Source organism: Furipterus horrens, unplaced genomic scaffold (genome assembly GCF_987537825.1).
Source record: "Furipterus horrens unplaced genomic scaffold, mFurHor1.1.pri manual_scaffold_1, whole genome shotgun sequence".
Classification (NCBI taxonomy): Eukaryota; Metazoa; Chordata; class Mammalia; order Chiroptera; family Furipteridae; genus Furipterus; species Furipterus horrens.
In genome coordinates, this window is record NW_028327171.1 from 197,484,420 (window position 1) to 197,510,750 (window position 26,331).

The window sequence follows — 26,331 nt, forward strand, 5'->3', positions numbered from 1 at the left end:
TAAGTAGGGGAACTATACCCCTTACTCAAAAATACAAGCCTCTTCAAACCTAGCAATAAGAAAATGTGCTAACATATACTGTAAAATGCATTCTAAATTAGATGTGGCTGCTCTAAAAAATTAAGGCATATACCTATTCTAAAAAAATGAAGGCACATCTTAATGTAGCCATTAAAATGGAAAAAGATATTTTAAGTATAAAAAGCGTCAGATATCATAATGAAATAAATTATAAAATTCCTTCCAGTAGATCTCAATTATAAAAATAATGTATAAAAATAATAGGAAGGAAATATACACTGGGTAATATAAGTGATTTCCACTTTATTCTTAGTATTTTGTGAATTTTCTAGTTTTCCTACAATTAAGATTGTACTATTTTAATAAAAAAACAAAAAAAAAGTCACCTAAAAATTACTTTTTGTGTGTGTTAAGGGACTTCTAATACATTATTAAATGGCCAGCAGAGAATAAAAGACTTCAGAAACAACTAAATGTAATATGGACTTCCTTTGGATTCTAACAACCATAAAAAGATAATTTTTGAGACAACTAGGAAAACTGAATATGTATACAGCATTTCATGATAATAACAAATTATGGCTCTTACATAAGAATAATAAGCACATGCTAGTATGATGGTATGTTTGAAAAGCTTATCAAAGAAATATACATTAAGTATTTACAATTAAAATAAAAATTAATAAAATTTGCTTTTAAAAGGTCCATAGGGAAACAATGTGTCAGGAAGGAAGTAGCTGAAGTAAGTGAGCAAAATCTTGAGAATTGTAAATGCTGGGAATACAAGGATTCACTTTACTATGCTTTCTTTCTGTTTTCCATAATAAAATGTAGGGAGAACAAGAGAAGCGCAATTGCAGTGCTATCTGCCATTCGTATCTGCCTCTGAACTCCATGTGGGGCTTTTCCAGGAAGTCAATGTGACAGGTAATTTTCCTGGGCATTGAGACACTAAGTTTGCCCAATATTTCTGGGAGATACAGTTCAGATTCTTCTAATGTAATCTCTGAGCTGTTTTCTGACACATGAGATTTAGATAGTTTGAAATTAGTACTCTGTTTTACTAATCACTGTTTTTCGTTTTAAAAGAAAATGTGGAAATGAAAAACATAAAAACATGAGGGTAAAACATTTTCTGAAATCCCATCGTCCAAACACAAATACAGCTTTAATTAAAATTTTGGTTTATAGCCTTCAAGTCTTTTTTTCCCCTATGAAATCATACTGTAAAATGAGTTTGTTATCCTGATTTCCCCCCTTAACATTCTAAAATAAGCATGTTCACATATGACTACACTTTCTATGCACATAATTTTTAATAGTTACATGACTTTCCATCCAGTGGTTTTAAAACAATTTATTTAAACATTCCCTATAACATTAGGTTTTAGGCTTATATTAGTAGAAGCAAAAAGGGGAAAGCAAATTTTTATAACAGAAAATAATTCCCACTGCCTTTAAAAACACAGCAGGGGAAGTTTTATTTCCTTACTGATGTCACATACATCTAGCTATATGATAATTAATGTCATCCATAGTCACCTAAAATTATGTTGAAAATGTCAGCTTGACATATGCTGCTAACAAACAATATTTTCTCATATCTGAGAAGTGACTGTAAAATATTATGAGGGTAAAAGAATTACTTTATATGTGATTTGTTTGCCAGTTTAACTGCAGTTTTTCAATTAGGACACCTAATTAGAAAGAATGGCTGCACTTCACAAGATAACTGCCGTTAGTGGAAATAAATAGCATGGCAGTGATTTGCTGAAATTTAATTTCATATCATATTCTGGGACTCATTAAAGCAAAACAAACAACAACAACAATAAAATCTAGACATTATTGCAAGAAGACATTCACTTTCTCAGATATAATGCCCCATGGGGTAAACAAGAATCCATTTACAACATTTTACCTTCATTTCAGAGTATGAGATCTAAGAAACAGTAACTATCTCTATGATGATAAAGCGTAATGACTCATTTGTTTGAAGACTCAGTTTTTCAGATGCTCAGTTCCTAGTGACTCATCTTAGACCCTGCTGCCAAGATTAACAAAGCTTAAAAAAAAAAAGAAAAGATTCTGACTTCTGGGAGATACTGCCCCTGAATAAGAGATGAGGGCTGGGAATCAATGAACAGCAAGTGGACAAACAGGTGCCCTGGAAAACAATTAACCAAGCGAATTTACTTTAGACATTGTGATAAAGTAACCTTAGGATATTAATAAAACTGACCTTAAATACTTTTTAAAAATTATATTAAACAGTATGTGGTTCACTAAAAACATATACAAAATAGGTGGCCAAACCTTAAAAATTCAAAATGTAAAGTTCTTCTAACCTATTTATACTCAAAAATTACAATATAATGTGATATAAGGCTAGACTATATATGCTTTATTAAATGAACTTCACTTAAGAGATTACTTATGTGGCAATCTCACAAGTACAGCATACAGCTGGAATTGCAAAAGCCTTTTAAATAACCTAAAAAGACTTCAGGAAGCTCATACATGGAAATTCACTCCTGTTGCTAGAGAATGTCTCTTACTATACTACAGAGACATCTACCACTTTGGCCATTCTGATTTTCTAGTCCGGAGTTAAATTAGATGAGAGAGGAAGCAGAACTGCCAGAGAATAGCCATAAGAATAACAACTAAAATATCACTCTATGAGGGAGAAGAAACAAATATCGAATGCTAATTACTTGCAAGAAACATTGAAGGATATTTCATTTATTCAACAAATATTTATTCATGTTCATGATGTAACTCTTACTAATCTAGATGCTAGAAAAACAGCAGTTAATAAGACCAAAAAAAAAAAAAATAAAAGTCCTACTCTTATGAAGTTTACATTTTTATACAGGAAGACAGGTAATACACAAGTAAAAAAGAAAATCACCACTGTTATCTCACTTGATCCTCGCCAACAGCCAGAAAGCAGAATGTTGTCATTTTAACTGTGACATAAAGTTGCCCAAGATCACAAGGCTACCAAGTGGCAGAGTTGGGAATGATCTCAGATCTGATTCCAAAGTGATATTCTTAACAATGCATTTTCTTCATAGCACTTGATCAGGGTATAAAATTATATTTATTGTGCAAGTACTCATTTAATATCAGTTTTCCCTAATTAGACTCTATACCACGAGGACAGAGACCACATTTTTTTTGTTGTTGTTGTTGTTCAACATTGTATGCGCAATATACATATATATATCCACTGTGCCTAATCCAATGCCTGGCACACTGAAGTCAGTAGGCATTTGTTAACTATTAAGTGAATTATTTTACAGATACACACCTATTAATCTTAATAGCCCCTAAGGATGTGGTCATAGTAATGAGCCTGAGTTATCAAAAGAAAAAAAAAAAAAAGGAATTCGTTCAGTATCATCCAAGAAAGGCAATGTGTAATAAATTTTACTCAAGCAATACTTTCCAAAGGATTTATTTGAAAGATTTTTGCACTTGAAGTAAATCATCATTCCTCCTACTGTCTTGGGTATGTCTTTCCATAATACTTCCTAGATTATTCTTAAGGTTACTGATATGTTGGGTAACTTCACTTTAGTCACTAAATCTCTTGATTTAAGCTAACATAAAATTATTATATCCAAAGCAAACCATAACAGTGATGTTACAAAGATATACATTGTAGATTGTATTGAAACATGCTTTTTTATTTTTCATTTGTTTTAAAAAAGTGAATTCTTCAAAAATAAACTAGAAATATTTGTGTCCCAGTAAATTTAAAGATAAAGAAGTGAGATGTAAGAGATTAATGACTTGCTCAAGGTCACAAAACGTGTAACAAAAATATGTAAAAACTGTGTACTCCCATAACCACAAGTTACCCTAAAGCTACTAATTTTTTTTTAACTATAATTAAGAATAAGCAAGTTAAAAATTTGGGTGTGGGAGTGGGGGTTGGAGAAGAGATTAAATATCCCAAGGTCCTTTGAGAAGGTATGTTTTAGGTAATAGAGAATAAAACCCAACAGTGTAAGTGTGTTCACCTTGAATTTTAGACAACTTGGTTTAATTACAGTATTCCATACAAACTAAGCAGACCAAAGACAGAATAGCAACTTTGTATCTTCCCTAGAGACATGACTCCCAATACCAGGATGAGGAATGTCTTCAGAAAGAGCTGGCCTTTAAGTCTTTACATGCCCTCAAACCTTTATCTTAACTCAGGCCACTTTGCAGCACTTTTTTTAAAAAGTAACAATTGTTTTAAATCAATGACTAGTATGCTGCCCAATATATGAAAGAAATAACCAACTATATTTACAATTTTAACATACATTATGCCGTTACAAAAAAATATCAATGGCTAATATTATTAGGCTGTTTCTATGTGCTAGCCTTATTCTAACAGTTTTAACATACTATCTCATTAACATCTTCCTACCTTTTGCGACAGCATAGATGGAACTGGAGACCATTATGCTAAGTTAAAAAAGCCAGTCGATGACAGACAAATACCAAATGACCTCACTTATTGTAGGAAACTAATGAACAAAATAAACTAATGAGCAGAACAGAACCAGAGACACGGAAACAGGTAACAGACTGACAGCTGCCAGAGGAAAGGGGAGGCAGGAGTTAATGGTGGAAAGAAGGGGAAGGGAGTAGTCAAAGAACATGTATGAACCACCCATGGACATCACAAGGGTATGGGGATTGACTGTGGGAGCTGAGGATGGGCTGGGGAGAGGAGGGCAAAGGGGGAAAATTGAGACAACTATAAGAGAACAAGCAAGAAAAAAATTAAAATAAAAAAAAATACACTATAGCTACTGATCCTTTTCTTTAGCCATTCTTCATTTGTTTTCCACAAGCATGTTTGAATGCTTTCATTGAAAAAGACAAAACAGACATCCTAGATTAAGACAAATTTAACAGAAAAGGGCAAGGACTATAAAATCAACAACTAGGTAAGTTTCTATCATCAAATTTTAAGATAACATTGAGATTTAATTCTTTGTTTCTCTTTCAACAAATTAAGTATTAAATTCCTAGTTGTCTTAAAATTTTGATATTCTGTAGTTATAATTTTAACAATGTGGGACTAGTCAAATAAATAATAATGTCATTTAAATATATTTTCAGAACTATGACAACCATTGTATTTTTTAGTTATCCTTCTTGAAGTATATAATTTGTACCCAGTTTTTTCTTAACTTTATATTATAAAATATAAAATGCCTATAAATACATACATAAAGCATTTATCTTATGTTTAATTTGTAAATATGATAATGCAATAGCTCACCTACTTTTCCACTGTCCCGTAAACACCACTCAGGTCAAGAAATGAAACATTATCAGCACCTAAGAAGTTTCCTCCCCTGTATGGACCTTCTCTTCAAACCTAACTTAGAATGACTTAAAGTTAAATACATACTTTCAGCAGCCTCCTGAATAACTCAATGTCCTGAGAACAATTTACATCAATTTACTTTCCTCTTGACATATATGCTATTGTTACGATGGATTACTTTTTAAACCCCATTAGACACATTTTACTACTGTTTTTTACATATACCCATATGATGATTTACCATTTTATTTGTATTTCTTTTTACACCTCAATGACCTACCTGGGATCATCACTTTCTATTTATTGCCTGAAGCACATCCTTTATGGATATCATTTATTAGAGTCTACTAGACAAACTCGGTTTTGATTTGTCTACAAACATTTGTGTTTCACATTCAGATTTCAAAGATGTTTTATCTGGGAAGAGTTATTTTCTAGTAGACAGTTATTTTCTTTCAACACAAAGACCATACCATTCCATTATACTCTAGATCCAATTCTTACTCTTGAGAAGTCAGCTGTCAGTCAAATCATGGCTTCAATTAAGGCAATGTCTTCCTCCTCCCTGGCCTCCACTGTTGCTTTTAGATATTCCATTGGTCTTTTTTTTTTTTTTTTCACATTTTCTCTATATTTCTTGTGTTAGATTTCTTTTTATTTTCCTACTCAGGAAATCTGTGTTTAGCCTCCAGAATCAGGTGTCTTTCATTAAATAGGTAATTTTCCAGATAGCACCTCAATTATTGCTCCTGCTTCGTTCTCTGTTTCATCTCCCAGGTCTGAAGTAAGGTCTCCTGTTAGACCTGCTCAATGCGGTCTCTGCATTTTTAAATGACTCTTGCATTTCCCAATGTTTTGTCTCTTTTCCTAGAGTCTGGAAGTTTTCTCCTAATCTATCTTCTATATTACACATCCTCACCTCAATTGTGTGTATCCACATTGCTGCCAAACTCACTAACTTAGCTTTTAGTTTCAATATTTTTAGAAATATTATTTGGACCTTTTTCAAAGGTTTGCTATGTCACTTTTATAGTTTCCTTCCAGCAAGCTTATGCTTTATTTCTAAAATCAGAACAAGCGCTGTTTTTTAAATAATCAGTGTTTGATAATTCTAATATCTAAAAACTTTATAATCTGTTTTTGCTGTTATTTACACTTTATTCTCACTCTTATTGCTCTGTTTCCTCTCGTTTGACAATATTTGACGGTGTGCTAATCACTGACCTTGAAAAATTATTTCTGAAAATTTCCCGGGGCTAAGAAAGAAGGTGCCTTCCTCCAGAAAGAATCTGTATTTGCCTCTGCCTTCTGCTTTGTAGTATTATCCATTCCAGAACCATTTTTAAACTAAAGATTCCTTGGATGACTCAATGATGCAAATTTGGACTAAAACTCCATGTGAAAGTCCCTACCATGGTCAGACCATCTCAAAGACAGGTTTGCTTTTTTCTTTTACCTTCTGCTTTGCTCAGCACCGAGGCAAATACCCCCAGTGGTACCCAAAGGCTGGAGAAAGAGGAACAGTTTACCTTCTGATTACATTTATTGCAAGGGTATAGCCCTGGATGAGGGTGGTCCCAGCTAAATATGGGAAGAATTTCATTTAATATCTCTGCTGTACGCAAGGCTTTCTCTTTCTCGAACCCCACAAACTATTAAAACTTCACTCGGTTTTTCGGGACTTAGCTTTGATAGCTTTTTCACAGAAGGTATCAAAACCTCAACTTAATTTTGTCAGAATTTGGCCTCAGACAAAATGAGATTGCTGTGCTTTGCTTAGTTTTCTGAATGCTTGTTTTTTCTTAGCTGGTGGCTTAAAAATATCACTAACAACATTCAATAATTTCTCATTTTCAAAACAAACAATAAAATATTCTACAGAATCCAATCATTCCATTTCTGGGTATATACCTACAAAATTAAAAGCAGGGACTCATACAGGTATTTCTATTCCTAACAGCCAAAAGGTGAAAGCGACCTGATATTCATCCAAGGATCAATGGAAAAATAAAATGTGGTCTAAACATTAAATAGACTATTATTCGACCTTAAAAAGGAAGGGAGCGTTGGCACATACTACAATATGCATTAACCTTGATGATTTTATGCTAAGTGAAATAAGCCAGTCACTGTATGATTTCACTCACATGAGGTACCTAGAGTAGTCAAATTCAGAGACACAAAGTAGAGTGGTGGTCACCAAGGACTAGAAAGAAGAAACAATGTGAAGTTATTATTTAGGAAGATGAAAAAATTTCTGGAGATGAATGATGGTCCTTGTTGCACAACAACATGAATGTACTTAATGCCACTAAACTTAAAAATGGTTAAAATGATGAATTTTATGTTATATACATTTTATCAGAGGTTTAAAAAATCTTACTCAAATGATGAGTTTTCTTACCTTCACATTTACTTAAGTACATAAAATGAATAGTGTTCATATGCTTAATAGTGACATCTTCAGAAAGTGCTTTGTGTCAATTCTGAATAACATTGCATAGACTAAGCCCTGACTCTTAAAAAGGCTCTGAGTCTGAAAGATGTTTTCTTCATATATAATTATATGTAAAGAAAACAATAACCACATACTGGAAAAATAGCAAGATGCAAGAAACAAAACTAGGCCTCCATTTGACATTACTCACAGGATGAAAAGGCTCATAAATAGATAAATTTCACATTGTTTCAATAAAGCTTTTACCTGTATTACTATATGATTATATCTTTAATTCATTTTCAAAATCTATGATAATATCCTCAAATATAAATAATGTAAAATAATCTGTTCAACTTGTAGATTTTCACTACTATGTATTTATAACTACTTTTACCAATATCAATTAAGTACTTTTTACACTATTGTTAAGGGGTTTAAAAAAAAACCACCTTAGAAACCACATAACATCCTTCTCCAGGGATAGGCTGCTCATGCTACTATAAAAGGGGCGGGGTACAAAAAGAAGGAAAAATGATTTACTTGTTAATGTCTATCCAAATCCTTACCCACCTCCCCCAACTCCATTTCCCACTCCTAACTTGGCTACATCACTTTATAAACAACTGCATCGACACCTACCTTAACCTCTCTCACACCACTCTCAAGAACACGAGTTTTCTCCTACTATAAGGCCCCTTTATCATAACTTTGGGATATGTAGTTCTACATTCTCCATCTCCAGCTCTTTCCCTTCCCTTTATTTTAATAGTTACTTACATTTCTTCCATCTTAAAAACAAAAATACCTCACTTGACCTTGTACATCCATTTTACTACATAGCCTCACAGTCAAGCAGCCTTGCAAGCATAATCTTGATCCCTTCTCTCTACTTCACCTCCATCTTCATCCTTATTAACCAGCTCTGGCCACGCGCTCCATCGTGTCACTACACTGCTCTTGCCACGGTCTCAACTTCTAACCGACAAAAACAAGAGACTATTTCAGTACCTTTGTTTGGCATCTGACACAACCACAACATATTCTCAAACTTTTTTGCTTTTCATTCAGTTATTACTCTCTTATCTGCAATATGTTCCAGTTTCTATGTTCCTTGTTAAATAGATTTGTGTTTTTGATATACATTTTATGGTATATATTATCACAAATAGAAATTTTACAAAAATTTTAATGAGACCAGGAGTACCTCCCAAAACTTTTGTTTCACAGAGCAGTTTGCTGGTTATCTGGCAACAAAGGTTTAAAATTTGTTCACCTTCTCTTTGATGAAAAGTAGCTATATTATATTTTCTAGCAAATGTTAGAAAATAAAATAATCTTTCCTTGAAGGGAAACATAACATTTTGATAACAAAAGATTTTTGAAAAAAAATTTTACATAGGAAGTGTTATGAAAACAAAAATGTTGAGTGTTACTAAACATAAATAAGTTAGTAAAATTAATAAGATTAATTAAATCACAAGGCAGCACATTTCAAAACAATAGAGAACCAATTTTTATCTGTTTTAAATCTTTTAAACAAAGAATTTTAGTAGAATTTGAACCTGTTAAAAATTTCGAAAATAAACCTTCCATATAGTTTATAAGAACAACTACTTGACATTAGGGAAGACGGCAATTACTACCTGATTTCAACAAGAACATTTTAACTATTAGACAAAACTGAGAAAGTATAATTTACTAAACAGCCAATGTTATATTTCTTGCTTTTGGATGTATGTTATCTTTATGAGGTATCTTTTTCAACTATGATAGCTATTAAAAATAAAAGTCAAACAAGTGCACGCAATTATGATAATATATTTTAAATAATTACAGGGTTCACCTACTCGTCGTCGTCGTCGATGGTGTAGCTTCTTAAGAGTCTATCTGCACCGCCGAAAATGGTTGTGCAGTCCGACTCGGGAGTGACATGGTATCTGTCTCCTCCCGTGTTGAATCAAGTGCGATGACGCTGAAGCTACAGAGCCTAGGCAGGGTAATATGGAGGGTCTGCTGTTGCCCATGCAGCAGACCCCCCCTCTCTTCGCAGCTGAAGGGTCCAAGGGAAAGACGGAGTCAATACAGCTTGGCTTCAGGTGCGCCGCAGGAGTTGCCGGTGTTGACTACAACGTCAAACCGCCTTAGGGACTCCGGCTCCGGATTTTCTGTCGGGGTTTACTCCCTTAGCCTTTCCCCTGAAGAGGTATGCCGCAAGGCAGCGGAGGTTTTTTGGAGTCAGAGTTTTCCTTCTCTGATGTGCCCTGACTGGAAGATCGAACCAGCGACACTTAGCTCGCAGGCCGACGCTCAATCCACTGAGCTAAACCAGCCAGGGCCCACAGGGTTCACCTACTAGACTGTAAGTTATTTAAAAGTAGTGACTTCGTCTTCTTCGTCTTTGTACCCCTAGGACTTTGACTATATAGCATAAAGCAAATAGTTATGTGATAAATATTTTGTGAATGAATGACCAATTATACACACAAGTGTGTTAAAATGAAAATATTTGCACACACTCACACATACCTAATATGTGTAATACCTAGTTAGGTAAACAAAATATTACCTACAATAGGTATGTATCCCCAAATCATAATGCACATACATCAATGCACTTACGTCAATTTGATAGGGTTTAATGGCTCAACTTGTAATTATGATTTCTTAATTAATATATATTCTTGTAAATAAGTATACCATACTTTTCTTATAGAACATGTGAGAATCTTTACTTTCAAAGTGAATCATTAGTGATACAAGGAATGAATATGAAGTCAAAATAATAATAATAAAGCAAAACCAATAAACTGTGTCCTTAACAAAGCAATGAATGACTCAGTATATATAAAACTGTAAGTGTTAAAAATTAGACTTTTAAAGTAAGTTAGAACTAAAAATCGAATAACAGCATCCTTATTTTAAGAATTGATTTAGATTTATCAATCTCATTAAGAAATGTGATGGCTATTTAGCATAATTTTCACCATGGTCTAAATAGTCCTTTCAAGCTATATTTAAAATTTTAATTAATAATCATATAATTATTAATATATATATTCCCAATACTAAATTACACTTATAGTAGTTAAGCCTGCATTATAATTTTATTGGAAAAAAAAATAGGTGAAGTCACAAAATTATATTCTATTAATATCTTTAATTGCATCTTTGAAAAGGAAAAACTCAAAGAGAAAAGCAAAATAAGAGAACAAATGCTATACCCCAAAAACAATCAGGACTTACATAACGAATTGCTAATGTTATAGGAATTATTATGCCAATTACATCCAGAAAAAAAGCACCTTATAAATCGTGAGACACAACATGGCTGAGTAAAACTTAACTGAATATTATGAATGATATTTATCAATCTTCTGTGCCCAAACCATATCTAGGATTTTTTTTTCTTAAAATAGATTACAAGGGCATTATGGAGCTGAGAAATATAAAATGTACGAAATGGGAGATGTATTAAATAAAGCAATAATCTGTAGCAAATAGTACCACTGCTTTTCTTTTTTTTAGAAACATTATAAAAATCCTGGAAAGCTGTCTCAGGAAGCTGTCCTTCTCAGGTTTATAGTTACCTTAATTATATAAGTCTGATGATCTCTAAAAATGTATCCATGGTCTACTGATTGTACTCTAATGGTGCTTAAGAAAGAAAAAATAAAACAGCTGTAATACTTAAAAGATAAAATAAAAATAAAATACGCAAAGCCAAATTTAGAAGCAAAACTATCCCACAGATACCTACCTCCTGGAAACGCCATTAGCCAGACATTTATGGCTACAGGATTTGGAGGAGAGGGGCGATGAAGTTGGGGACAAGTTGAGAGGGGCAATCAAACTGTTGATGATTTCAGTCAACTGTGCACTCTGCAAGAAAATAGTCAGTTGCTAAGCAAGATATGTGAGTTAAATCTCAGGCCTTTAGTGTCTATTAAAAGCTTAACTTCTCATGAAACAAGTAAATGCTCATATTTTAGTAAATACAGATTTGAGCAAAAGTAGGTTTACAGATGTGAGTATATGAAAGTTTAGTCTTGTATATTTATTTATTATTGTATTATTTTGATACAAATGATTGTAAACCTACTTTTGCCGACCCCATACATGTATTATAAACTACAAAAATGATTTTGACGGCTACTCATATTTCTATTTTTTATAAGTAAATTTACATTTTAAAGTACTCCACCTTTTTCACATCCTTTTTTGTTACATTTCCTTTATCTACTCATCCTATCCTCTAAAATATTTGAAGTCATCTAATAGCACCTAATACTTCCTTTGAGGCAACCAAATTAATAGTAACAAAAATCTTAGCTGTAATTTATTAAGTGTATACTATTGCCAGGCACTATATTAGGCACTAGAACATTTCTAATCACTACAACTAACCTGCGAAGTACATATTAGAACTTCTGATATTACTATACATAAGGTCAATTACAGATGAGGAAATTGAAGCAAAGACAGATTAAGCCGCTTGACCAATGATTATAAAGTTGGTAAGAAATGGAGCTCTTACTCAAATTCAGGCTGGAATCTTATGCCACTCTGTTTCTTATTATTTTTCCTAATTCAAAAATATGTTTTTTTTAGGTATCCAAAATTTTCATTTCCCTTTATCCTAAAGTTACATATATGTAATATGTTTGTGATGTGTAATAAATATTAAATCATTCTCAAAACAATCACCTAAAACAATTATAATAAACCCAGACCACATTAACGGAAATAATACATTTCTACAAAGGAATGACAACTATTTTAATTACATATATAGTCCGTGTTCATCATTTTAAAAAAGGAAATACAAAGAGGTTTTAAGAAAAAAAAAAAAAGAATATCACCTATAATCATATTTCACTGAGAAAGCCATTGCTAATATTTTGGTATACATCCATACCTCGACACTATGTTTTTTGAGCATATATGAGCATCAGTGTATATATAGCATGTGTGTGTGCATGCACATACACCCCCTTTTAATTAAATGACACATCAACTTTCTAAAATCTGGTTTTCTCACTTAATATAGTGACTATATTTTTAAAAATATATAGAACTATTTCATTATTTTATTAGTTGCAAGATATTCTATTATAAAATAGAGGGCTATATAAAATTATTATTTTAAAACTCTTCAAACTAATAACATGCTATTAGAAATGAGACTAAAGAATATTGAATCTAAAATTTGAATTCTTCAAAAAATCTTTTTTGAAAAACACCCTGAAATGTTTTTACCTTTTATTTTCTAGAAAAATAATGCATACCTAATGACTTTATTTTTTAAATTATTACTCATTTTTAAAGCTCATTTTCAAAATCAAGACTACAAATAGATTTTTTTATCCAGTTATCAAGCATTTATTAGTTTATTCATGCAAAGAAATGTGTAGAGTATCTATTTTCCAGTCTGTGACATTGACACATTCTTCTCTTTTTCCACCTCCAAAAATATCTGAAATATTCTAAGCCACTGGAGGTCGCTGGTCAGATATGTCTGAATAATTGGCCCAGAAGGACAGCATTACAACCAACCCCTAGTTTACCCTGACAACCACCCCACTTCAGCCCAATAAAATCCCATATGCCTGAGTCCGTATTTGGGATAGTAAAAGTTTATTAGGAACTTACTCGACTTCCTGTTTACATGGTCATTTATTTGTATAAATATTAAAGAAAAAAAGTATATTGTTTCACTTCACTTTACATGATCATGTTTATGAAAGAACCCAAATTCCAATATTGTCTGTCACTAAAAATCTCTAGCAACAAATTATTCAAATAATCATTAATCATTCAGATTTATTAGATGGTACCAGTGTTTCTTCTCTGTGGAAAAAAAGCCCAATGATAAGCAATTTTGTTTGAAAAAATGATTTTCCAACCCTAGTATAAATGAGTTATCATCCTATGGCTATGTACTAGTCAATACCTTACATATTGTATTTAAATAATCTTAATTACATCAATGTTATAATAAGAGACCAGTTATATACTAAGTATTTTAATTGTATTTAATGTCAGATTGCCAACTTTAATAAATAACCCTAAGGAGACACATTAATTTAAGCAGTATAAATTAAAAGTCATTTCATGCCACTCACACAGTACTGTTCTCATTACCTGTCTTTCTATGTTGCGAAGAAGCAGCATAGGGCTGCTTGGTGACATTTCAAAATCTTGTTCTGGTAAAGGATCTTGACTCTCTTGGGGAATCTGAGGACTCCTTGGAATATTTAATGAAGTTGCTTGGTCTGCAAATTGTATTTGTTTTTTCAAAGTGTCTTTTGGAAGTGGACATTCTTCTAGGATCACTACCCCCTAGGCAAACAGCAATTAAAGAGTTGAAATGAAAACAAATTGACTGCTATGTTAACCTTAACGTTATAATGCATTGAAACCATGCTTCTTATTACCCTTTGGAAATCAGAAAATACACACTTCAAAGTAGTTTAACTCTAAAAAATTGGCTTATTTAAAACATGTGCAGATAAAATAACATGTCTGTCTGATGGATTACGCTTGTAAAATATAATCATAAATTATATACATGCAGTTATTTGTCTTACTGGTTTTAGTTACGAGCATTAAAAGCATGACACATTCAGAATATACAGAGTACGAACATTTCAGACTGAAATTTAAACATTTCCTGATTTAATCTTATGATACTTTGGTTACTAGCATCTCCATTTGTCTTTTATATTTGAGCACTCCCAATTTCATAAATTAAAATAGCAAACTTAGACACATCCAAGCAGCAATCCAACATTACATTAACTCTTTTCAGAGCCCTGAAAGGAGGGGCCCCAAGCCTGTTGCTGCCAGTCGGCAACTATGGGCAGGAATGCCCCACTGAGAAAAAGAACTCTCCAGGATGATCAAAGTCCTCATTGTTGAGGGTAAATGAGTTTATAATAAAGACACGAGTTTTTGACTTTGATGGTGTATTTTCTGAAATATAAGTAATCAGGAATAAGTAGGGGTCTAGCTTCCTGACAACCCTGCCACAAACACATGCTGTTTCTCCAAATGGCTTGCTAAGCTTTTCCCACGTTTCCTAACTGCTTCGCTCCAACTGTTATTCCACTTAGGTCTCTCAGAGGCAATGGAAACAGGACAGAAAGCGGGAAAAGGAGTGCGCACATATCATCTTAAGGATCTTATAGTCAGTTTCCACCGCAAAACTACTTCCCTTTCTACTCTTTTTTTAATCCCCTTTAAGGAATACAGCAGTCCCTCTATATCGCAGTTCACTTATCGCAGCCTCACTGTATCGCAAGATTGTAAAAAATATTATATTTAATTTTTTACCGCAGATTTTTCACTATATCACGGGATTTTGCGGTACTGTATATGTAGTTGTTAAAGTTATGTAGGTTTAAGAGTGTAGAATATGTTTAAGAACATAAGTAGTGTTTATAAAAGTGTGGAAAAGGTTAATAAGGGAGTAGGAAAGGTTAATAAGGGACTGGGAATAGATTATAAATGTGTGGGAAGGGTTTATAATGCCTTAAAATATATATAAATACTAAAATAAATGTAAGGTTCCTACTTCACAGATTTTCAGCTATTGCGGTGGGTCTAGAACATATTCGGCAGCCGTCCGTCTCGAGAGACGATGGTGTAGCTTCTTAAGAGTCTATCTGCACCGCTGAGAATGGCTGTGCAGTCCGACTCGGGAGTGACACGGTATCTGTCTCCTCTCGTGTTAAATCGACATCTTACGATGACGCTGGAGTGTCCTCTCCAGTGAAGCTGAAGCTACAGAGCCTGGGCAGGGTGATATGGAGGGTCTGCTGTTGCCCATGCAGCAGACCCCCCCTCTCTTCGCAGCTGAAGGGTCCAAGGGAAAGACGGAGTCGATACAGCTTGGCTTCAGGTGCGCCGCAGGAGTTGCCGGTGTTGACTACAACGTCAAACCGCCTTAGGGACTCCGGCTCCGGATTTTCTGTCGGGGTTTACTCCCTTAGCCTTTCCTCTGAAGAGGTATGCCGCAAGGCAGCGGAGGTTTTTTGGAGTCAGAGTTTTCCTTCTCTGATGTGCCCTGACTGGAAGATCGAACCAGCGACACTTAGCTCGCAGGCCGACGCTCAATCCACTGAGCCAAACCAGCCAGGGTGGGTCTAGAATATAATACACGCGATAAGTGAAGGAATACTGTAATACATGTTATTATATAATATACAATAGATGTACTTTTTTTTGTACAATGCCAAAATGCCCCTACAGGCTAGTTGAAAAGGTAGTATATGCCTAATGTGGCTAAAATATCATATTCTTGAAGTGAAAGGGAGACTAAAACGTTAATGTAGTGTACAATATTTCAAAATGGAACAAATTAAATGACTGCTGTGGACCAGCTTATATCATGTATAACTGCTATTTATAGGACAAAAACTGCTATAGAATATGCTATGTATCAGTAGTTTTAGTTTACACTAGAGAGACTATAAAACTTTACCATGAACACAGGCAGCTATGTTGTATCTATTTTATGATTTTGTAGTAATATATCACCTTGACACCTGGTAAAAGTAACAAATTATTATTTTTACCTGTACTTATAACAATGCAAGTAACTTCAAAAAGTAAAGGGGATCCAATTTTTGATCCCACTTCAATGACTATTTTCCTAGCATGCACAAATATGGCTGTCAAGAAATCTAAAAATATATATTTAAAATAATTTTGTTTTATTTGATATTTAAAAAATTAAATTAACTTGAGAAATATAGTATCATCAATCACAGAAACTCTTAAAAGTATTTGAAATGTCCATTCAAAATTTGTAGACGTCTCTTACTAAGTTTTTTGCAAGTACCTCATGCAAAAGAAATACAAGTTTTCACCATATCAATTTAACTGTAATTCTCTTTGGTTGAATTACGGTTTATATTATGGGCCAGGCTCTGTTAATTAGCCTGATTTCATAACACCTACTTATAATATTGTTTCTATGGAAAAATTAATTCTTAAGTTCAAAAGCCCAGTTTATAAACCTTTAGAAAACTACAATACCTTTTTATAAATAGGGGGCCTAATATAGTTAGTTCAATGAAGAATAATATTTTTATAATTTAACCAGAGAGACAGTCATAGCCAACTTCATTATTTTTTTCCCTTAAACTGTTGCCCTTGATTAAACTCTCACAGTGTGAGAAGAATGGACCATGATTTTTCTCAGCCAAGAATAGAGAAGAAAGGGAAGAGGAATACATCCTCTGGAGACACTGCAGAAATAATTTCTGTTCCTACAAACCAGAAAAGGAACATATGTGTGTTGGGTCATTGTGATATATACTTTAAATATCTTATAATTTTGTTTATCAACTATACCTCAATAAAACTGAATTTTAAAAAGATCAGGAAGAGTCTAATGACAGATAAAACAAGGCAAATAACAAAGATATGAAAATTCTTTAGAATAATGCATTGAGGTAACTGAGACAAGTGAACACTCTAGCATGACATGAAAGCAAATCAACTGTTGCAGAGGAAACAACTGTGTCTGACAGTAGGACTAGGGAGACCCCCATCCCACCTCCCAGGGTCCTCACAGAGAAGACATAGTGTGAAAAAATAATCAATTCCCTTAGCAACATCTTTATTGTTTATATAAAGTTACCAAGACTAATTTTAATCAAAAAACTTAAAATGAAAATTTTAAAACAAAAGAAATGTACAATTTAAAATGTGGAAGACCCTACTATAGGATAACAAACAAACAAAAATCTAAAAGAGAGACCATAGCTAGCCTCCCAACCAAAAATTAACTATTTAAAATTTTTCCTAAATGTCAAAAGGAGCTGTTGTCTTACTGAAAAGCTGAAGCAGAGAAAAGGAGTAATATGAAAGCTGTAATGTGTTACGAAGCTGTTACAAGAACAAGGAAGAGATGTTAATATCTACTTTCTTCTCGTTTTTAAAAATTTAAGAAAAATTTAGGCCACCTGGAGTGTGTCAAAGAAAGGGCAAATGACAGCTTAAAGACCTAAAACTACTAGTAAATCTACTATGTGTTTCCTGACCAGTCACAAACTGGTACTTAAACAGGATATTTCAAAAGAGCATCGCTCAATCTCTTTCCCTTCCACTTATCTCTAATTTAACCTAGGATTTGTTTTTCTTTCCTTTCAACAAGATATGTACATTAAACAGAAAGCCCTGTCTCACTCAAGGTAACCACTATTCTCAATATTTTTTTCTTACAATAACCCAAGAAGCTGTAATAGCAAAGTGTTTGTTTTCCTCTTAAGTATAATAACAGCTCAACTAAATGACAGATAAATAAGCAATTAAATATCTTAATTCCTATGAAATGTAAGAAGTACCAAAATAAAGAAATATTGTATTTTGAGAGCATAATTGTAATGATATTTTCAATAAAACAAATATATAGTGATTCTTAAGGGAACAAATGGCCAGATAGATATCTTGCCTAAACTAAGACAAATGTAAGGCCATATAAATTTTTATTGATTGATTGATTTTAGAAAGAGAGAGAGAGAGGGAGAGGGAGGGAGGGAAGAAGAGAGGGGGGAGAGAGAGAGACAGAGACAGAGAGAGAGAGAGAGAGGGAGAAACATAGATTTATTGTTTAACTTATTTATGCATTAATTGGTTAATTCTTATATGTGTCCTGATTGGGGATTGAACCCACAACCTTCGCATATCAAGATGACACTCTACCCAACTGAAGTACCCGGCCAGGGCAGTCCGTATAAATTATTACTAGGAAGTTTACATTTCTTTCCTTAAGATAATTTATTTCATAAATATAAACATATAATCAAACTTTAAATGTTTAACAACAATTATACAGCATTGCATAGAACGAACAGAACATTAAATATCTTCTCCCAAGCCAAAGCAATATAAACTAGTCTGTCTAGATTCGAACATAAAACTCAATCATCAGTTTAACTGGGAACGCACTTTCTTGAAAATTTGCAAATTGTTTTAAACTTGACTCGTTCTTAGAACTCTTTTTACTATTAAAAAATGCTTGTGATATATCCTTTAAAGAAATTGATCAAAGAGTAGGTATTATTTGGTGATCTTCAAAGAACTGGGAAATCACTACAACTGAAGGCCCAAGTGGAGACATGGTTGAAAATGAGAAACATTAACTACAGTAATTGAATAAGCAACTTCCATCAGGAAACTATTCTTGAACATAGTTCCCTCAAATCCAGCAGACAGAACCAGTAAGCCTAGGGTTTTCTGTCCTTCCACGCACCTTCCTACGGAAATCACCGCCAAATTCCACAATGCGTTAAACAATATTCATTACTTTCTACCTTGCTCTCCTGTCCTTGCACAATTCATACTTTCTGCTCCAAACTATACTACTTTGTTAGTCCTAAAAAAGATCATGTTTCTTGCCCTCGCACCTTTAACAAATGCCCTTTTTCTATTTTCTAGTTCCATCAATTCATCAAGCCAAGTATTATTTATCCTCCAGAGTCATACTGAGGCATCAACTCTTTACTGATGTTTTCTCTGACCTACTAACCTCTAAAATAAGAGTTAAGTATTCTCTCTATGCCACTTCTGTATGTTATGAAAAACCCGTATCACTGCCCGTATTACATTATATTGCAACTAATTATCTACATGGTCTATCTCTCCTACCAGAATATAAACCCATGATAGAGCCTAAGCCTTATTAATCTTTATTTATGTGCAGACCCTGGGTGGGGTTGGCTTAACCATATGGTTAAGCTTTTTGTTTTCAGACCAATCACCTTTTCTCCACAGCTTCTTGTTTTCAGACCAATCACCATTAAGCTTATAGTACTATCTCCGTTACAATATTTTCTCCACATTTTCACCATGTAGAATAGTTTCCCACAAAGACAAAGTTATAAAGAGAAATTTAGCAATATTTAGATTCATGGGATTGCAGAAGAACTCTATGTCATTGCTTCTATGGGAAAATATACTACAGGTTCCAAGCAAACAGCCTATAATTTTTGGAAAACAATATATCTGTAAGCTAAGGAAATCCCATGTTAAATTTCACATGGTTAAATTAAACCAATATTTACTTGCGTAATCATTTAATTTTTACTCCCAACAACTATAAATCCTACAACATAGTCAACAATTGACCAAGAATAGTATCCAAATTCAAACATACATCACCACCATCACTGCTACCCCAAACAGTAAAGGATAAGTTAGCTCTCAGACAAAAAAAAAAAAAAGAAAAGAAAAGAAAAAAAATTGGATAATTAATGACACGAGGCCCTATCTCACAATGTTCAGTAATAAAAGAGCAATAAACTAATATTTCACCCCATTATACTGGAAAAATCAAGAGGTCAAAAATTATATAATGTTGGCAAGAATGTAGAAGAAACCAGGGCTGGCCCGTGGGAATACTGATTATCCAACCACATCACTGAGTATAAGGAAGCTGAAGACAGCCATGCCTAAGATTCAGCACTTCCCACACTTAAAAAGAGCCACTGCAGTCTTGTTTTTACTGGCGTAAAAATGGAAACACTGTCTATCAAAAGAAAATAGGAGGAGAATAAACATTCCATTCTATTCATACAATTCCATTCCACTCATACAATTAAACACCATACAGGAGGTATAAAAATGCATAAATAGTATGCTGAGCAAAAAGAAGCAAGTTGCAAAAGAGTTTGTAGTATCATTTATATAAACTTCAGAAGCATGGAAAATAAATATTATTTGTAGAAAACAGATAGATACCTATCTAACAATAATATAAAAGCATACATACTGAAACCTATATAATTTTATTAACCAGTGTCACCCCAGGAAATTTAATAAAATAAAAAATACATAATAATATATCAAAAACTGCTGTAATCAGAATAGTGGCTACAGTGGCATGGGAAAAGCAAATGAGATCAGGTAGGACTAGACAAGTACTTCAATTATATAGGCAGTTCTTTCTTATTCTAGAAACCCATATCAGCAAAAATTTAATATATGATAAAAGCTGCTTTCTGTAATGTTTTGTTTAAAACAAAACAAAAAACTCTAAGGAAATTTCAGTAAGATACATACTCAGTATTTCTTACATATGATAAATAAATGCCAACAAAGTAGAGGTTTACAAAAAACTGTGTATCATTTCTATTAACTGGAATCCAACAAAGTTCTGAATTGCTTATGTATGATAAAATGATCACGATAAATACAAAGGCATTACAAAGAGAGATTCAATTTACAGCAGTTAATATATCAAAAATCTTAACATTAACTACATTTTTGTAAAACCTAAAACAATTACTTTGTGTGGAGAGATGAGGAGAAATTCAAACAGCAATATTTTTTTAGAGAATAGAAGAACACAGAAAATACCTTGGAGGCACGGATCTGCCTATGGACATCCGTTAGTTGTTGGATTTTGTATTCTAGCTCTGAAATCTGGGCTTGAAGCCACGTCCATCGGCTGCCAACTCTCGCTCTGTCTACAAGCCACTTCCATTCAGTACTACAGTTACTGTGGACAACACATACATTGTTAGTCAAAGCACAAAGGCAATCAAGTTTTCACAGAGGCTGCTTAATAACTTCCTTGACTCCTGTTATACAATCTCAATTCCCTTTCCAAAACATCTAATTACATGAACTGAGAATGGCATATCAACTTCTTATCAAGGAAAAAGATATAATGTTCTTATCTTTCTATTCCACAAACACCTGTTTGTATTCAGTATTACTTACCCAACAGTAGGATAATCTCCTTTGCTACTTAATGCCTTTATTAATGCTGAAGGGTTGAAATAGAAGTGGGCCAGCAAAGAAAAGGAAACAAGAATGACAATACTAACACCATGTAAAAACTGTGGCATGAGGCTTTTCTGTGCAGCTAGATGTCATGTATCAGGAAAGTCATTCGAACTGTGCTAGATCTAAATCTATGTAACAAACCTTAGCTATTCAATTGTATTCTATGTAAGTTTTGTTATGTCACTATTAGCTCATCAAATACTTAAAATCCACTTAAAGAAATTGTCAAAATTTATTAATAATGAATGCTCTGCTACATATCAAATAAGCATACCAAATATATAGATTTTGACATATTTATTAAAGTAAACAGCTTGTTAAAAACCTGATTCCTAGCATTCACAAACCAGATACAACGAAGAATTTATATAAAGCCTTTCTTTCATGCATATTTCAAAATAAGGGTTGAACCCTAGACCCTCTATCTTTTGGCGAGGGTGCTGCTCTAATACACATTTTGAAAGATTACTAATTAATTACTTTATGAAAATACTCCAACCATTTGAACTGGAAAACAATTATTTGGGAATGCGTGCATCTGAAAGTTAACTAGGAGCTTCAGATGAAAGGAAAAACATGACAGACTGAAGGTGTAAGTGAAGGGCAGTAACTACTTAATGACAGAACAGAAACTTCTGAGAAACTTGTTTAAAACTGTATTGTCAAAACAGGACCAAGAGTGAACTCTAATATAAATTATAAACTCTGTGTGATACAGATGTGTCAATGTAAGTTCACAGACTGTAAAAAATGCACTACTTGGTGTAGGGTGTTGATAGTGGGGAAGTTAAATTTGTGCAGGTACGGGGGTAAGTGAGAACTCTGTATTTTCTGCTCAATTTTGCTGTAAACATAAAAAAATCAAGTTTATTAATTTTTTAAAAACACATTTAATCATAATGGAAACTATTTACTATGACAGATCATTTATTGTCACCCTGGCTGGAGTGGCTCAGTGAATTGAGCGCCAGCCTGCGAACCAAAGGCTCTCCAGTTCGATTTCCAGCCAGGGCACATGCCTGGGTTGCGGGCCAGGTCCCCAGTTGGGGGCGCGTGTGAGAGGCAACTACACATTGATGTTTCTCTCCCTCTCTTTCTCCCTCCCTTTCCCTCTCTCTAAAATAAAATCTTAAAAAAAAAAAAAATCATTTATCATCCAAGAAACATAATACAGTTGTAACTTTACTACAATATTCCCTCACTTATCACAGGCATTACGTTCTAGACCTCCCCACAATAGGTGAAAATCCCCAAAGTAGGAGCCTTACATTTATCTTAGCATTTATATATATTTTAAGGCTTTATAAACCCTTCCCACACCCTTATAAAGCATTCCCAGTCCCTTATTAACCTTTCCCATTCCCTTGTTAACCTTTTCCACACTTTTATAAACACTACTTATGTTCTTAAACATATTCTACACTCTTAAACCTACGTAACTTTAACAACATATGTATACAATACTGCAAAATCCTGCGATATAGCGAAAAATCGCGATAAATAATTAAACATAATATTTTTTAAAATCCTGCGATACAGTGAGGTCGTGATAAGTGAACCACGATATAGAGAGGGACTACTGTATCCCTGGATTTTAAAAAATACTACATTTAATTATTTATCGCAGATTTTTTGCTATATCACAGGATTTTGCGGTACTGTATAAGTATGTTGTTAAAGTTACGTAGGTTTAAGAGTATAGAATAAATGTAAGGTTCCTACTTCATGGGGGGCGGGGGGTCTGGAACGTAATACCCGTGGTAAGTGAGGGAATACTGTATACAGAACATACCCATTATAACAGGATTTTATAATAGATCAATGTTCCCCAAAAGTTATTTTTTAAAAGATCATAATTGCATACAAAGTAAGGAGAACTTCATATAAATTAGGACTTCTCTTGGCATTATTATTTATACAGTTTATAGTCATTATTGTGATTTTATAAATTTGACACTCTTAAGTCACATTTTCATAACTATGGACAAAGGAAATGCCTATTCAAAATATCTATTCATAGAGAGTATTTAATAACACTATTAATCATGAAACTAAGTGAGGAAGGCAAGGGCTAGATCATGCAGTAGTTACGTAAGTGAGGATGAAGTGTTGGATTTTATGCAAAAAGGAAGTTATTAGCAAGATCATAACAAAAACATTTTTCCAAGCACTCTGGCTACTAGGTAGCGAAAGCACTGGGACATGAGAGGAAATAAGGCAACCAGTTAGGATACAACTCTAACAACCTGGATGTGACACAGATAGTGATTCCAAATATTCATGTGCCTTTCTTGCAGTAAGATTGGAACCATGTGACTAGGTCTGACCAAGGGCTGTTAAGTAAAAGTGACCTAGTCATTTCCATTCCACTTGACAACCTTCAAAGCCACTGGTGCAGGTAGAAGAGCTACAAGACAGAGGAGGGTCACAGACCAAACCACGCTGGACTTTATGTAAGCCAATGTGAAGCTCTGAGGTGTTAAACTACTGAGATCAGGAGGTTAACTTCTTGCTCTAAATACAGTCTATTCTGAGTAAAATACTGAATAAAAGATGGAAACAGCTTGGCCTGGGAAAGGGGTGGGAGATAAAGAAGTAGAAGAGGACGGATTCGAGGTTCACTTTAAAGTTGACAGGACTTGTAGAAGTATGGTGTGGTACAAAGCATGGGAAGTCAAAGATGATCTTAGATATTCTTTCAGTCAATTTTGCTCCAGTTGGAAAATTCCCCTAAAACATGTAATGTTTCTCAGCTATCAAGCTGATGATTAATCGTCAAATATAATAAAGAAAAAAAATTTTTCATGGAGTTCGTTATACTTCTAATATAAATACTGATATTCAAATTAAATTTAGAAAAATCATTCATTTGTTCATAAATTATATTAAATTAAACTAATATAGAAAAATAGCAGTATCATATTAAATTTAATTGAACTGAATAATGCTGGGGCATTGTGATATGTGAAATGAATTGTCTGGAAAGGATACATCATCCTACATTTCAATAGGAGTCAAAAATACATTTGCTATAATTAAAAGTGGTAAACAAATTTTTCCACCAAAAATACTCCCTTGTCTGAAAATGTGTTTTCCTCAGAAATAATTAACATAGCAAACATATTACAGATAAGCATATGGCTATCGCACTCAGAAGGAGATTAACACTTATTGTACCCTAAAGTCAAAACACGTTTTATGTAAACAACTTATACAACCCATGATGTCATGGCTTATATAACTCAGATTATAACCAGTGTGAACACAGACGATGCACCAACAAACAAGTAAGAATAGGAGGCACACCTAGTGCCTAGACTTCCCAATTAGCATATAAATTGGCCTGCTAGACCTCTAACAGGGATTCCCTGCAGCTCTCTGGTGTGTTTAACTGGTCACAGACCACCACATGCTGACAATAAAGAGGGACTCCTCCTTCCAGCGAAAACATTTGTGAGTGGAGTCCACTAGTCAGTCCCCATAACAGGTGCATATGCCCTCAATCCCCATCCTTGCTTATTTGCTGTCATCACTTAACCTGCTCAAGAAAATAAATACGATCTGTTTAAACTAAGTTGTTTTGAGTACAATTTCTCTTGGCACTAATTTCTTGTCAATATCATGAAGCTACATCCCTGTTTTGACCTTGACATGTAGTTCCTCAGAGTAAGTCAGTGGTTTCTAGTATTACATCTTAAGTTAACAAAACTTAGAGGGGCTGGTATAAATTAAGTTTTGCCTTTAACATGAATAATTTTTTAGCTCACTAACAACAATGAATTCATTATGACAAAAAATCAAAAAAGAAGGTCCCTTGCTGGATAGTTCAGTTGGTTAGAGTTGTCCTGATATACCAAGGTTGTAGGTTCGATCCTCAGTCAGGGCACACATAAGAAGTAACCAATGAATGCATAAATAAGTGAACAACAGATTAATGTTTCTCTTTCTGTAAAGTCAATAAATAAACAAAAAGAGAAAAAGAAGACCCAGTTGTGGAAAATAACTATTCCCCCCAAAATAAGGGTTATCTTGGGAAAAATATATTAAATCATGCCAAATTTCTCCACTGGTGTTTGCTCACCTATAAAAAGCTTATCCTTTACATCAGGGGTTGGTAAACTTTTCCTGTAGACAAGCAGATAGTAAATATTTTAGGTTTTGTGGGCCACATGGACTCTTTTTAACCACTACTCAACTCTGCCATTATAGCATGAGAACAGCCATAGATGATACACAAACGAATGGGTGTGACTGCATTCCAATAAAACTTCGTTTACCAAAACAGCCAATGGGCTGGATTTGGTCCATGGTCTGTAGTTCTCCAGTCCCTGATGTAGAGCATGTTCTCATATGCTTCTCATGCTTCCCAAGGGATTATGACTTCCTTTACAAAGTATCTGTTCAGATCATTTGCTCACATTTAATTAGGTTATTGTCCTCTTACTTATACAAGACCTGTGTCAGACTATGTGTATTGAAAATACATATAGCTCCCAGTCTGTAGCTTGCCTTTCATTTTCCTGACGGTATCTTTCAAGGAGAAACATTCTAATGTTAAAGAAGTCAAATTTATCAAATTTTCCTTTCATGAATAGTTCTTTTTATAGTCTAAGAAGTCTTTGCTGAACACAGAGTCATAAAGATTCAATCATGTTTCTAAAATTTCAGAGTTTTAGCTTTTAGATCTATAATCCAATTTATTTCTGTGAATGGTGTGAGGTTAGGGTCCAGA

The 26,331-nt window shown here is 33.7% G+C and overlaps 1 protein-coding gene across 1 annotated transcript in view; it reads right to left on the reverse strand.

Annotated features, from left to right (window-relative positions):
- KANSL1L (KAT8 regulatory NSL complex subunit 1 like) overlaps window positions 1-26,331 on the reverse strand; it is a 110,188-nt gene that overhangs the window by 49,419 nt on the left and 34,438 nt on the right. The window contains exons 4-6 of the mRNA XM_090283307.1: window positions 21,168-21,309; window positions 13,944-14,141; window positions 11,560-11,681 (exon numbers count right to left, since the gene is read on the reverse strand). Coding sequence (XP_090139433.1) covers window positions 11,560-11,681; window positions 13,944-14,141; window positions 21,168-21,309 — 462 coding nt within the window. The remainder of the gene's footprint in view (window positions 1-11,559; window positions 11,682-13,943; window positions 14,142-21,167; window positions 21,310-26,331) is intronic.